This window comes from Corvus hawaiiensis, chromosome 2 (assembly GCF_020740725.1).
Source record: "Corvus hawaiiensis isolate bCorHaw1 chromosome 2, bCorHaw1.pri.cur, whole genome shotgun sequence".
In the NCBI taxonomy this organism is placed as follows: Eukaryota; Metazoa; Chordata; class Aves; order Passeriformes; family Corvidae; genus Corvus; species Corvus hawaiiensis.
Genome location: NC_063214.1, coordinates 96539892 through 96555050, shown reverse-complemented (window position 1 = coordinate 96555050; position 15159 = coordinate 96539892). Strand labels below are relative to the sequence as shown.

The window sequence follows — 15159 nt, the reverse complement described above, 5'->3', positions numbered from 1 at the left end:
TATGGCTCATGTTTTTATGAATTCAACAACACATTTTAATGGGACATGTGAGCATGCCCGTACATACATTTAAATACAAATAGATATGAATATATGAGGGAGTTACAGCAGTGTGGCAGTTTTAGCTGTATGAAGTTACATTTCATTCACTAGGCATTTTTAAAGCCTCATTTGCACCCTGTCCCACTGATCAGTATCCTCAGGGCCCAATGTGCACACTGTAAACTCCTGACACTTTGAAACTGCTGCTGAGGCTGAACAAGTGAAGCCCTCCCATTATCAGGAGCTCTCAGCAAATGTTCCTTTTCCAAAGATGGATTTTTCACTGACTCCATCTCCACAATGCTTTTCTGCCTGTCCTCACACCCTTCCCCATCCCTGCCAGTGACTCAGGCAGCAAGGCAATATAGAATCCTTTCCTTGAAATCACAACATGCAACAAAGCCAGGACTGAAGGCTTTGTGCAAATGGAAATGGAGAGTCCCACCTTTATAGTTGATCTTCTGACTGATGGCACAGCTCCTAACACTAAGGTACTACTGCTCACAGAAAAGCAGTTATAAATAATTGTCAGGGAAGTCAGAAACTTACCAGTTAGCTTCCCACTGTCTTTTGAGTCTGGTACCTCTGTAGTAAGGCAGATGCCTCTGTAGTAAAGCAGCAAAAACTGTCAGTAGCATAGTTGAAGTGTCTGCAAAGAGTTACCTCTAGCAGTTTTTCTACAACCATCTGCTATAAATACCATACCCTTCAGATACTGCTGGGAGATGGTACATGTTCTGGATGACCTGTCTGGATGCCTCCAGGCCTTTGCCATAGACCAGTAGCTCAGGCATTTGCCCAGTCATGCTAATAAAACTTTATTACTGCACTTCAATCAGTCCTCTCTGTATAGATTGTGAAAATAAAAGCTTGTAAGATTAGAGGACCCAAGTCTGCACTGAGCTGTGTTCAAAGGGCATTTATATATTTTAGACACCCTCTGAAGCCCATTGGCCAGCTTGAAGTCAGAAGAATTTGTGACTTGGTTTGAGGGACCTGCCTTCCTCACAGTACAGTAGAGTTGCTGGGGGGATGTCCATGGAAGTCAAAGGGAGGAATTGTAGGGCAAGATGTTAAGCAGATGCCTACTAGGTTGCTGTATCAAGAGTTTTCAGTATCTATTTCAATGGCTTCATTGATAAAAAAACCATTTAAAAAATAACCCTTTCAGATGTGACCTGAAAAATATATATGGGAAATCAAGATGTTACAGAACTGTGTGATAAGAGAGGTTCTCTGTTTTATCAACTCAGAGTTTCACAGAAGATGAGAAGATACAGGAAAACATAATAATAAAGACATACTGCTGACATGGTATAACAGTTATTTGTGAAAACTGGATAATATCCAGGTTGTTCTTAAAGGGAAAGATTTGTGAATATTAGCATAAATATTCAGTGTTGTATTGTATTGAAAGTGGTCATCATCTTTTTCTAAAAGCTCCTTTGCACAACAAATCCACTAGGAAAAAAAGAAAAGGTGTTTGAAGATGACTTATGAAAAAAAATTGGTTTATTGCAGCTTTATTTTCCTTATCAACATACACAAAAACTCAATTTGCAGATAAACAATCACGGTCTTGTAGATCCTCAGGAAAAAAGGCCATAAATCTACAAATCATCTGCTGCTGTTGCATTTATGGTGGAACCAAGCAGATGCAGTGGCTAAGGGAATCAACCTGGGAAATGATGTCTTGATCAAAATCTGGGAAGGACCTGTGAGGGACCTTGGAGGCAAACCTGTAATGGCTACTTGCCACCTTAAGTCCACACTTGTTTGAATGAACTGTCATGTGAGTGGACAAAGTTAATGTAATATCAGATGTAAACCACCATACAAGGTCTGCGAGGCAAAAGGAATGTCCCATTTATCATAGCATCTGTTTACTAGGAACAGTCACCTCATCTCCAACTACAATCTACTTTTTCCTTTAGAAGTCTATGAAATCAAGCAGGAATTTGGGCTCCATTTGCACCTTTATGTTCACAGGGGTTCCAATGCATCCAGCCCACACAATTTCACCTCTCACTCTGCTTTTTCCCCACCTATATTTCAGTGACCTTTTTTTTTCACTGACACTGAAAAAGCACAATAGGGAGACTGGTTTCCTGCTCTCAATCTGTTCCTCTTATGTATCTGCTTTCATATGTGCATAGGCAAAGAATATGCCTCCTGTTCTTCTGCCCAATGCTGTAGTTTGTTTTCTGAGGAGGAATAGAACAGCAAATTAAAAGGGGGCTCTCTTCAGTGGCTGCACTTGGAGAGTCCACAACTCCTCCTATGCCATGGCATTTTGTCACATTTTGAGCTGATCCTCCCACTCCCCTGTGCAGGGCTTTTTTCCAGGGTAGCAGAAAGTTCTCCACGGAGACCAGGCACAACTGAAGAGATTTGATTTTGTCCTGCTCCTTCAGGAGCACCCTCTTCACCTCTGCACAAAATGCATCTGGTGACTCGAAGGCTCCATCTGTGGGGCTGCACAGACAGGAAAAGGGGATGTATTACTGGGGATGCAAGCCTTGCAAATACCAGTCTAACTCATGGTCATTTTAATCCAGTCTCAACATCTATTCATGGCTTAAGTCTTCTCAGCTTAGAGAGGTTTCTCTTGGTTTCTTGTGTGTGCTGTCCTGTCCTGTTGAAAATACTGTTTTTGTGGTCTAACCACACCAGGCACAGGGACTCTGCTGCTGCTGAAGTGACAGCTCTGAGGTCAGCAGAAGTGTCTATGACTGAGCCCCAAGGGAAACAAAAAGATTAGGGGCAGAAGAAACATAGAAGTGATAAGTGCTTCCTAGACTGAGTTTATTGCTATTATTAGCATCAAAATATGATAATTTCACAGAATACTTTGGACAATGAGGTCAAAAGGAAATAAAGGAAGACATGTAACATGTTCCCCTTAACCACTCTGAATATGAGGGCCTTAGAGCTGTAAAAACAAAGGGGGGGGGGGGGGCGGGCAGGGAAGGAGAACACTATTAAAAATCTCCAAATAAAGTTTTCTGCTATGCTTTTTTCCTCTGTGAAACACTTTGGACTGCAACGCCTCTACATCTTTTGTCCTCTTCTTGTATGTCTAAACATCCACGCCAGCAAGCCACAGTCCATCTCCTGGACAGTTAAACCTCCTTGGCAGCAAGTCATGGTCCACCAGCTACTTTTAACTCTTTTTTCTTTATTGACAGCATAGCATTTTACAAAACAAAGTACAGTAAGACTCTGAACTGCTGCTGAATGTGTCTTAGCCCTGAGCATATAGAATACATTTTAAAACGTGTCAGCTTTCTTAATTTCAACCCTACATCTCCTCTTTATCTCCACAAGCAGTCCATGCCACCATATGCACCATTAATTCTGGTACTTTCAAATCAAGCAGAAGAAATAAACCAGGCTGCAGCCCTTCCTTTGTGCTGCCATAATGAACCAAGATAGGCATTGGGAAGACAGAGTGCTGACATTTTAACTTTTAATTGAAGAATTTCTTTCCCACAGAGGTATCAACAGCGAATGGAAGATCATCCTCCCTTTTAAAAGTAAAGGCCAAGTTCCTCAGCTGTTTTTGACCCATTGTGGGTACAGCCACCAGTGGGGTGGTGTAGAAGTGACTCTTACAGGGCTGAAGGCACAGCTGAGCTAAAGCAGTAGCCACTGTAAGTCACTGTTCTGACTGAACAACCTTGAATCTGACACTCAGAATCCACTTGCTGTTTGCATATCCTGTAGTGTATCCAGCTAAATTCCAGTGATTCAGCTCATTCACTGCCTTATTCTGTCAAGTAGCCAGGAATCTTCATTCCCCCCAGCATCACACAATGTCCTGCAGGAGGACCCAGCCTCCAAGTCAGGTTTTATGGTCTTTTGCTGTTACACCTTCACATCTTTATTAAATCCTAAACACAAAGTTTTAAGAATTCCAAGCCGCTTCTCTCATGTGTGAAAGAAATGCTGCAGTTGTGATCTTTCCAACGCATGTGAGTGCTGTGAAAATGCTGAAACACTGTACTGCAGTAAGAGCCTACCATCTTATTCCTCTCTTAATAGGTAGGTGGTTCCTAAGGACCCTGTGAGAGGGAGAAAGAGACTCACTCAATATTACAGGGATACCTCTCCAAGGCTGGAAGATTTCTTCTAGAACAAGCTTCCAAGGTTGACCCACCTGTCTCTGGTCACCCTCTCCTTCTTCTCTCTGCTTTCCAGCTGAGCTACCACATTCTACAGACTTCACTGTCCTCCTTACCAAGACATTTTTGATTCAGTGGAAACAGCAGTGCACATCAGAATATGGCTCTAATTCCGTATTTCATTGTCCAGAGTTTATGAAGAGTACAGTGAGTTCTTGAAGTTAAAGGAGTACATCAGTAAAACAATTACAAGATCAGTTTGACAAATGTTGCGGTACATTACAGCTCTTGAGGGGTTGTCAGTGTGGAACTTGGCTCTTGACTCTCCTCATTTTCCATTAAACTTGTAAAACTGCCTGTCAAGGGAAACGAGAACTTCGTAAGTGAGACTTTAAAACTCAACCAAGCAAAGCTGCTCAGAATATACGGAGGAAACAACCTTGCCTGGATGGGACAAATGAGGTGCAAGGAGCCCTTTTTCCTCACTGAGACTGTACTACACATTGTCCGGTTATAAAAATTTCATTTCTACATCTGCATTCCAGATTGATTTATTCTTTTGGAGATGACATAGTTTTGAAATTTAAGAGGCATTTTCCAGAGGAGTTTCCTCATGCATTCCAAAAATCGATGATCTGTTCCTGTTTGGACTGCTATAAATACCTCTATATAGAGGCTTTTACCTATACACAAATTAATGTAACTATTCTCAATACCAACCAAGTTTTTCAGTTTTTTTCTTCAGTCATGCTTCTGATGTGTAATTGTTGGTACCTTTCAAACACACCTTTATTAAACATTGCAGAGGTACATATGCAGCTTATATAAACTGAGGCTCGAGCAGTATAACAATATTTCAAAACCAGGCACTTCTCTGAACATCTTTGTTTTACTTCAGTTTTCAGAGATTTGTTGTCTTGATATGGTTATGAGCTACAGCACAAAAATGTTCTCCAGTACATCATCCACACAACTTTTCATTATCTAGCTTTATTAACAAATAAGTAACACAATGGCTTTTGGTATCATGTAGCAATTGTTTACTTGTTGTTTTGTTGGGGTGTTTTTGTAAGGGCAATGTACCTTTTCCTCAGGTACATTCTCCTATGACTTTAAATATACCTGACATTTAACTTGACTTTTATCTTGCTCTTTTCAGTTTGCCTCTTGTTCCCATTGGGGTATCCCACCTCTTCACACAGCACACATGGAGCTCCTTGTCGTAACATGTTGTGAATGATAAAAGTTCACCGAGTTCAAAAACTGACTGCACAAATTAGTGGGTGAAAAGTCTACTGAAGGCAATTAAAGAATTTAAACCTGCTTTTGGCAAACATATACCATGAATGAATGTCATTCACTTATTTCCAATGCCCCTGAACAATGCTGTACACACCTATACCTTTTCAAGTTCCTTTTAAAGAAGCCAGACAGATTCTTTTAAATCTTGTGCTAACAAAACACACCCTGGATATTGACTGGCACCAGGAAGCAGAATTTTTGAAGACAATTGCCCAGAAATTGTCTTTTAATAGCCATATTTTAGTCAAATACTCAGTGGCCATTTATCTCAACCTCAAGGCTACTTCTGTTGTTTCTTTCACCTTCTGCCTGATTCCCTTATACTGCCCAGCTGAACTAAGGCAATATACTTCTCAAGGGATTGTACCATGCCAATAAGCACTATTTATAAACTATGAACCAAGGAAATTTACTTGCTTTTTTTTCATGACCCTGTGTGACTGGGCAAGCCAGCTTATTAAGAATCCTGGGTTTAGCTTCAGCAATGACTGGCTTACCTTTCTGCTGGGCATTCAAATAATGAGAGGAGGAGACAGGTCCCAGACTTTTTGGGGAATACAGTAGGAGTCCAAGTACTGTGGTGAAGAGTTAAGTGAATTGGGGTCATTTAAGCTGCTTCACACTGGTAGTCTCTGTGACTGATCTCTGAGCCTGTAGCAGTCCCTTTGCAGAGAAACAGTGTAAATTACAACAGTACTGAAGGGATGAAATAAGTAGCTGGAGAGTCATACCTGTCAATGGTCCCAGAAGACAGAAAGTGCTGAGGTGCTGTCTGGTACTGTTCAGTATGGTCGCTGATGGCCTTGGATATAAAGCACATTAAATTTACAAAGGATATAAAGTTGGGAGAAACTGTTGAGTATTTTGGAGGCATTGTGCTGGTAGACAGATTTAAAATTCAAAATTGCTTTGAATAATAATTTTTTTGGTTGTGCAGTCTCCCTCACTGGAGATATTCAAGAACTGTCTGGATGCACTCCTGTGCAATGTGCTCTGGAATGACCCTGCTTGAGCAGGGAGGTTGGACCAGGTGATCCACTGTGGTCCCTTCCAAACTGTGGTTCTGTGAATATTGCCCAGTCATTGTGCATCACCCTTAAAGAAAGATGTGGCCTACACAGAGTGTGATGACACAGAGGCTAGAGGGAATCAAAGGGAATGTCCACTAGCCTAGAAAACATGTCCTGCAAAGAAAGACCAAACAGATTGCTTTTGTCTAAAATAAAGAAGAAAATACTTCAGGAACACACAGGATATAAATCTCTTGTGTGACCAACCTCAGCTCCAAAGAATGCACCACCATAGTGATGACATGTAGGAAAAAAGGCAAAATCCTTCAAACCTGCAGTGTGCCACAGTAAAAGAGAAGAAATCAAGGGCATGATGGAAGCCTTCAGGCTTAGTGCTGACAAAGCACTTTTGAGGTGAGAATGCAAAGATTATCTTGACCAATACACCACAACACACACATTTCAAGAACCCTTAAGAGCCCTTGCCAGCCTAACCCTGGAGTGTGGGAACTCATTCTGGGCACAAATCTAGCAAATTATTTAATTTTGACATTTGTACAAGGTACATGAGCCAGGCATCTGAGAGACAAAGATCTTAAGAATACTAATTTAAAAAATTCAGGTCCAAGTTACACATCAAAATGGTGAAAAAACCCACAACTTTTTGGCTTCGGAGACACTCAGCAACATAAATATAAAAAGAAGTACTCCCACACTTACCATGCATTGAACTATTTAACAAGGAATACATAACACATCCAGAACGCACCTGTTGTGCAGAATTCCCATTGGTATCATGCAGTGATACATAGATCCCTCCTCAATTTCACTGAAGTGGCGGGACTCCAAAATTACAATAAAAGCTCCTACTGTTAGTTTTTAACTGTGTAAGCTCCATTTCAACATATTTTTAACATGCTAGTACGCTCTTGTTCCCACTGCCCTCAGTAACAGCAATTGTGATAGCAGTAATAGAATTGTACCTGCCAGCTTTGTGATGGCCACAGACGTCATGACCACACATACACTCCTTAAACCCAACAACATCAGTGATTTTGCCTCCAGACTGGTCCTTGTGGTGCACCTCAAATGGCCTGCCTGTATCTTGGCTTCCCATTTGCAATTCCCGTACCTGATGTTGACCCACACTCTCAGCTGTCCTCTCCATGTTAAGACTTTCCCTCTAAAGGACTCTATTAAAGTGTAGACATCCAGAAAGATTTGCTTCACTGCAATGCTTTTGCCTCAGGAATCACTTACCTTATCAAACATCTTGGGAGTCTGACATGATCTAGCTTTGATGAACCATAACGTAGCTGAACCCATTTTTCACTTACCTCAAAGAATTTTCTCAGTCAAATTAACAGGGCATGGAGTTGCTGCTCCTCTCCCTCCCTCTGCCTTTTTAGAAGACAGGTTTCCTGTTCTCCAACAGTCTCCAATAACAGTGCTTCACCCCCAGCTTTGCTGATTTTTCAAAAGTGTTGCTCAGGACTTGACACAATAGATACCAATTTTTTCAACATTTGGGGTGCAATTTTCCGGGACCTCTCACAAGAAACAGCCTAACTTATGCTTCCACTTCGCATCTGCTAATATCATTATCTTGGGGTGACTTTATGATGTGTATCCCATATCGCTGCCCCATGCCCAGAAATTAACTTTTGTACCTTTCTATGCCTTTAAACTGAGCCTGAGAGGGGGAAGGAAAACTTGAGCAAAACTTTTTCAAAGCAGGTTGCAGCTTTTTCAAGGTCACACAGAGATAAGAGACTTTTTTTCCCCAGCTGCAGCAGGAGAGCAGGGGAGCACCCGGCTTGCTGCTTTCCAGTCAGCTTTTGGCCAGTGGTTCAGCTTCTTTTTCTCCAGAGAGAGACTGAGAGTTGAACTTTTTTTTCCTTCCCTGGAATTTCGGATTTTCTCCCTTTCCTGCTGGACTGTTTCAGTATCAGAACACATTGGGAGGACTTTCCACCGGGCACAGAGGGCCTGGCCCTGGGCCAAGCCCCAGCTCCAAGGAGACCAAAGGGAGGACTCGAACACTTTCCCAGGTTCTTTCTCCACAGCGAGAGATTTTATTATTTAGCATTATTTTCCTTCTCCCGTGTGTTTGTTCAATAAATAGTTTTTGTCTCTTTCACTTTCCTTTGGGGAAAATTTGTTTTTTTCCCGAACCTGGTGGGGGAGGGATGGTTTGTAACCTGCCTTCTCTCAGAGGATATATTTCTAAATTTGGCCAAACCAGCACAATCATCTTTTACATTATCTTGCTTACTTTATGCTCTCTGCAAATACCCTCACCCTACTTTTCATTGAAAACTGAGGCAATGTATTTATTCAATATTTGGAGCAGCCTTCATCTCGTCCCTGGCATTTAGCCACCTGTATCTTGCTTCTTTGAATACTTTTATTTATATAGTTGAAGAATTCTTTGCTATCTGTTATCCTTTCTTTGCAGCATCTGGTTCAGCTAGATTTTTATCCATTCTTTCTCTCTGATCCTGCAGTTTCCAACCCAGCAAACTGTACTTCCCCTGTTTCCTGTGGGTTCATTCATTTTCAGGTAGTTACTGATCCACTAGCACCACAATTATTCTTGACCTATTCCAACCTCTTTTACGGGATGAAAGTGCTATACATTGTTTTCCATTTTGCATTTAAAGTAAGTCCATGATTCTTCCACACTCAAATGCTAGGTCCATGCAGCCTCACCAACAATTTTTCATAGTTTCTTAATGTTTCCCCTCTTATATCCAGGACTGTAGGATATTCTTGTAGATCTATTCTTGGTTCTCAAGAAATTTGCAGTAAATAATGTTAGTCATTTATCAGAGATTATTGTCTATAATCAAATTATTTCTTAAAGGAATTAGAAGATCCTTATATTTTACTGAAAATAATTATAGAACAGCTTCCCTTTAGGCTGTTGAGTTGGATCAATGGCTGCTGGTAAATGAAAAGTTTATTGCCCATCACACCCAATAATACATGCTGCATAGGGTCTTTGTCTTGCAGCTGTCTAGGGAATTGAAGTCTTCCCCAACCGTGCTGTTATTTACTGCTGATGGAAACCTCTATTCATAGCCATCCCTGAACCTGAGAGTCTTTACCAGATTTTGGGGCATTTCTATCACTCTTATCCACTACCACTTTCAAATAAATTTCTAATCTGCACCATCACCATCTCTGTTTTCTCAATCTATTACTTCATTAATTTCTATTAAAAATAGTAATTAATAGTACAAATACTACCTCTATCCTATTTTTGCTCCTTTCTTCAACCTCTTTAGGTAAGAGGATGCAAAGAGAAAAAAGTAGCTTTGTGTTTGGCCTTAGCTCCTGGCTTACTTATCTTCATAGACTATAGGGCTAGTACCTGAGAAAATTGCCTCTTTCCATCTAACCATTTCCTGGGGAAATCAGCCAAAGACTGAATATCTTAAATGCATATACATGCATACATTTAGAGGCTGGAACAGAAGAAAAACAAGAATGTTAAGTAGAGTTGTGCATTTTGCAAGTGGGAGAGCACAACATAACCAAAGCACTTGGCAGCCTGTCAAAAGCATTATTCACAAAAAGAATTTATTACGTTCTCTGCTATACGGAAGTCAGGCAAAAGGAACAGCGGACACCAAAACAGCACAGTGCCTTTGGCTACTTCTTCTCAGTTGTTGCTGGACTCTTTCAGACAGAAGTCACACAACCCTGCAGTCACTAGCACTAGAAGCAACAGCTGGCAGTTGCTGAGAAGCAGCAAGACAAGTGTCAGAATCTGCAGAGGGGATAAAAACGGAGACAGTGAGATTGAGAAATTAGATAGACACCACGTAAGAAAAAGAACAGCCCTGCAGCGTCTCTTGACTATTGACATTTCCTGTCTTAGCCTACACCTGCCTTAACCTACACCTCTGAGATGCCTACATTTGTAATTTAGTTAGTATTTCTCGTTGCTGTGGTATTTTATTTCTGATTTTTATATATAAATGCATTTTTTAAGGGAAGAAGAAAGCTGAAAGGGAAGTTTGGGACAATTCTGATCTACACCAGGTGTCAAACTGGCCGAGAAGAGATCCAGAAGCGACGCCAAGGCTGAGACACGGGTAGGACATACAACGAATTAAGCAGCTGATGGCTGCACTAGTAAAGACCTGGCCCGTGCTTCCTCCGAGGGCGGCAGGACCGGCAGCGGGAGCGGCGGCGAGCGGGGCTCGGTTATGTTGGGCGGCCGGGTCCCCGTGCGGCGGGGGCAGCGCCGCTCGCCCCGCCCCGGCCCCGCCGCGCCCCGCGGGGCGGACCCGCCGTGTCCCCGGGCAGCGCCGGCCGCGGAGCGGAGCGGAGCGGGGCCGGCGCCCGCGGGAGATGATGGCCCCGCCGCCCGCCCCCGCCGTGTCGGGCCCGCTGGCCGTGCTGGACCCCACAGGTGAGCCCGGCACCTGCCCCGCCGGGTGCGTGAGCCCCGGGGATGCGGCGGGGAGAGCGGCAGCCGGCTGGACGGCGGGACGGGAGGGCGCGGGCGGGGGCCGTGCCCGGGCTGTGCCCGCAGAGTGGCGGCGCGGGGGGCTCAGCCCGAGATCATCGCCGCCGTGCGCGCTGCCGCTCGTCCTCTCGCTCGCCGAGGTGTTTAAAAATACCGGCTCTTCGCAGAGCTTTCAGCTGCGCTTGGTGAATCCCTCCCTGTGCTGGAGGTTTAACATTCGGAGGAATGGCTTGGTGCGGGACGCGGATAGGAAATTAATGTAAGAGCCATCGTGCTGTGCTCCATGGCCATGGCCGGTGGCCGTGCTGGAGCAGGCGGTGCCCGCAGGTGCGGGGCGGGCTGGGGACAGGTGTTGGGTTAGTTTCCTTCCTCCTGGTTCTCCTAACTGAATGGTGAGCTGCTTGTGTTTACAGCGTACGTCCTGAAATACAAACACATCGGCAAAAAAAAGGTCAAGTATTTCATTATTCCAGCGGAATTTGTTAAAGTTTAGAAAATACAGAACTTACTGCTAGGAATTACTCTGTGTAGCATTTGAAAGGATAAGAAGAGACTTTGCTATGCACTCAAGGATCTTAACAGCTGGATAAAAAGGTGTATGAGATCTTAATTTTTGTCTTAAACTTGAAAGAAAAATTATGTTGGTGTTGAAAATGTGGCCATGGAAGATGTGCTGTAACTTAAAAACATTTTCAGGTAGTCATTGGAAAAAGAAGAATCTCTATGCTAGCTTTAAACTAGTGATTAGCTGCTCATTAAATTATTTATTGGTGAAACAATTGCTGCCAAAACAATGAGGTCATAGTGATACTGCATGGTATCACTTACTATAGCCATACTACATAGTCTGTCAGGGCTTGTGGGATTGCTTTTTCATTTTGTTCAGTATGAGTATTTTGTAGTACAATTGTAAACTGTTTCCCATGGTCTTGAATATATAATGCACTCATGGAATCTTACTCAACAAATTAATAATAAAAGTAAGAGATGGGCCTGATGAAAGCTGCTGTCTTGAGGCTTGAAATGAATGCTGTTGCATCTGGTTTAATTAGTTCAGCACTCTGGACAAGTCAAGCATTTAATCAGAAGAGGGAAAGTAATCACCAACAGCAGGTGTGAGTATCTCTTTTAAGCATCTCAATCCGTCACATTTAATTTTGGGAGGCAATGTAGGATTAATTCAACTTCTCTGGCATGAAACAGTTTTTAAAATACGCAAAACTGTAGTTGAGAGAGAGATGGCACTGAAGTGAGCTTTGCAGTAATTAAAAATTTATAATTGAGATCCAAAGATCTCCTAAAAATTTTCTCAATAGCAGCAAAATAGCAGATACCTTTGATACAAAAGCCTGTCTATGGTGAATTTCCACTTAAATTATCTTATTCTGTGTGCTTAATGCCACTCTCTGAAACATGTCACAGTTTTTAGTAGTATTCATCACATAATAAAAATGCACTATTTTTTCCTGTTAACAAAAGCTTCCTTCTTTTTCTCATAGTGAGACACTAATATACATTGGGCTGGGCATTATTTGAAACAAGTGTTTCCATTTAGATCACCATAACTAGATCAAAGAAGAAGGTATGGAATTATGTAGTGCTAATATTTAGCAAATGTGATTGTAATCCCAGCTAACTGCTACATCCTACACTGACTTTTTTCCTCACCAAAATCATGCCACACTTTTTCACAGGCTTTGTGATGTCTGAAGATCGATTTTAAAAGAAGTAGTGAAGTTAGCAAAGTGTAGTTTCCTTCATCTAAGTGTAGACTTTTTTAGTTCAGTTGCAGATCGTATGCAGGTTTTCCAAGGTGGAGAGATGCTGTTTCATTCTATTCTTTCTTGGCCTCTGGACACATTCTGTGCCATGGACATTTTTCATCATTAATTAGTTCATCCTCCTTTTAAACTCACTCTTTTCTTTGTTCAAATCCAGACCCTACTATTCATCATTAGATCCACTACTTTGCAGTCTCCTATGTACCCTCCCCAGAAAGCCATCCATTTTTCCATAGTCTTCCTGCAAATTTAACCCCCATCCGTTGCAAACAGAGCATTGTAAATATAATTGTTTTCTGCAACTGCTGAATGGACAGAAGTTTTTTCTGAGTGCAGCAGAGTGTGGTCTTCAGCAGGTACTTTTTCTTTTTGCTCTCTGGAGGGTGATCTCAATTTCTCTCCTCATGGGCCTTTCTCTGTCCCAGGGAGGCAGCAGTCTGGTGTCTCTCCTCCTTGTACTGGTGATATTTTCTCTCCTTCCATTGTCGAAGCAGGGCTGAATGGCTCAAGCAGATAGTTTGCCTGACAGATATTTAGTGAGCAAAGCAGAGAGTGTTTCTGTGACTGTTCCTTTTTGTGCACAATTTAGGTCTGCGCCAGGCAGAGCACAAGCCAGTCATGTGGAAGCTTTGTTGCCTCTCTAAATTATCTGTAGTGCCTATTGCTGCAGTTAATACTGCAAAAAACTCAGTGCCCAAGTCAATGCTTCACTGGCCAAAACTGCTGAAGAATATTGCCAACAGATGTTAATAACATATTCACACCCTCTGTTCACCCCAGCCTCAAGCTAATGCTAATAAGGATATGACAAGGTTTCTTCCTACAAGCTTGGTTTTTGGTGTGCTAAGTATAAGAATTTTAAGTTACAACTAAATTGCATTAAGGTCCAGACTAGGACTTTAATAATATTCATACTGAATCATTGTTAAATAAGTTGAAGGTCATAAATGTCAAAATTATTCTGAGAGTTACTTCAGTACTAAAAAATTGGAAAGTGAATAGCCTCCATTAACTGTTTCCTGCACTCCAGGAACACTGGTGTTGGAAGAAAATTCAGGCTACAAATTTTGACAGCAATGTTTCCTCTGCTCTTAATTTAACTGCTGTTCTTGTATATGGCCAGCCTTCGGTCCAAGCCTTGCCACAGAGAGTGTCACAGAAGAAGGCTGGGCCAGGCACACTGCCTGAGCTGGAGACAGGGCTTCTGTGTCTGGCATTGGGTTTTGGCTGGCAGGTACATTAAAAACAGATCCAAATAAACTGCACGGCAACTGCTACAAACAGCAGTAAACAAAGGCTTGGAAAATCTTGGGACCCAACATGACTGAAAATGCAAAAGGAAGCTAATAGTAGGAACCCTTTGCAGCTGTAGCTTCTGAAGATATTATGCTGCTTTGCAAATATTACATAGGCCTCCCAGTATGGTGGTGGCTTATATGCATGTAATTACACATATTTTGCTAGAGCAAAGATTTTTATTGTTGTGACTAAGGAAAGCCAAACAGCCATGATAAAAACCAATTTAGCCGTGATTTCTACCCATCTTCTCTGAGCATGTGGAAGTCTTTGAGAATAAATCTTTGCACATGCCAGCCTCTTCTCCAGAAAGGGCCTTTCTGTGCTCCTGCACATATGTCATCTCTCCTAAGAGTGGAGTTCACAGCTAATGTACTTACATGTACTTACTGTAGTTTCCAAACTGGACTATGAAAAAGGGGAGATATGATTGGATATTTGCCACTATTTTGAGATGCAGGTGGTAAAAGATCAATGAATAGGAGGGTTGAAGGGTATTGCATTCATAAATTTCTTCTGGCATGTGTAAATTTCAACATCAAAATGTAGTTCAGACCAAAAAATGTCCCTACAAACAATGACGTCCTTTTCTGTTCTGTCTCACTAAATCCACATCAGATTTACTCCAATGACAAACAAGAACATGCTTTTCCTAAGACATTTTCCAGCAAACTCAGTCAGGGTAATCAAGCTCATGTCTTTCACTATTCGTAACCAGAACTCAAGAGGGTGGGTTGGACCCATAGTTTATCTCCATGCAATCTGATCAACCTTTGCCAGTACAGGTGCTGATCTGAGGAAAATGTGGAGGCTTGGCTCCTCAGGCGCTCTTCAGAAAGTGCTCAGTGGTTTCAAGAAGACTTGGCTGAGGAGCATCTGCCCCACTGGCTTTGGGAAGGTTTGTGTTCCTATGTCCCTTTAGAGTACCTTTAGAGTTTACATTGCAGATGCAGTTTCATGTCACTGGATATGTGTTGCAGTGGGGATACTGCAACATACATATACCAAACCAGGAGTCCCGTGGAAAGGAAATACATATGGACAGACAGATTCTTGATAGCTGTTTCAGAGATGTTTATTTCTCCAGCCGCATGGCCGGAGCTCTGCTGAGGAACTGTTCCAGT

General features: G+C 42.2%; 1 protein-coding gene across 3 annotated transcripts in view; it reads left to right on the top strand.

Annotated features, from left to right (window-relative positions):
* The first annotated feature begins 10802 nt into the window (after nt 1–10802).
* Nucleotides 10803–15159, top strand: part of TMEM255B (transmembrane protein 255B) — a 69239-nt gene continuing 64882 nt past the window's right edge. For all 3 annotated transcript variants that reach the window (XM_048327344.1, XM_048327335.1, XM_048327325.1), the window contains exon 1: nt 10803–10901. In XM_048327344.1, the coding sequence (XP_048183301.1) occupies nt 10841–10901 (61 nt within the window). In that variant the 5' untranslated portion in view covers nt 10803–10840. The remainder of the gene's footprint in view (nt 10902–15159) is intronic.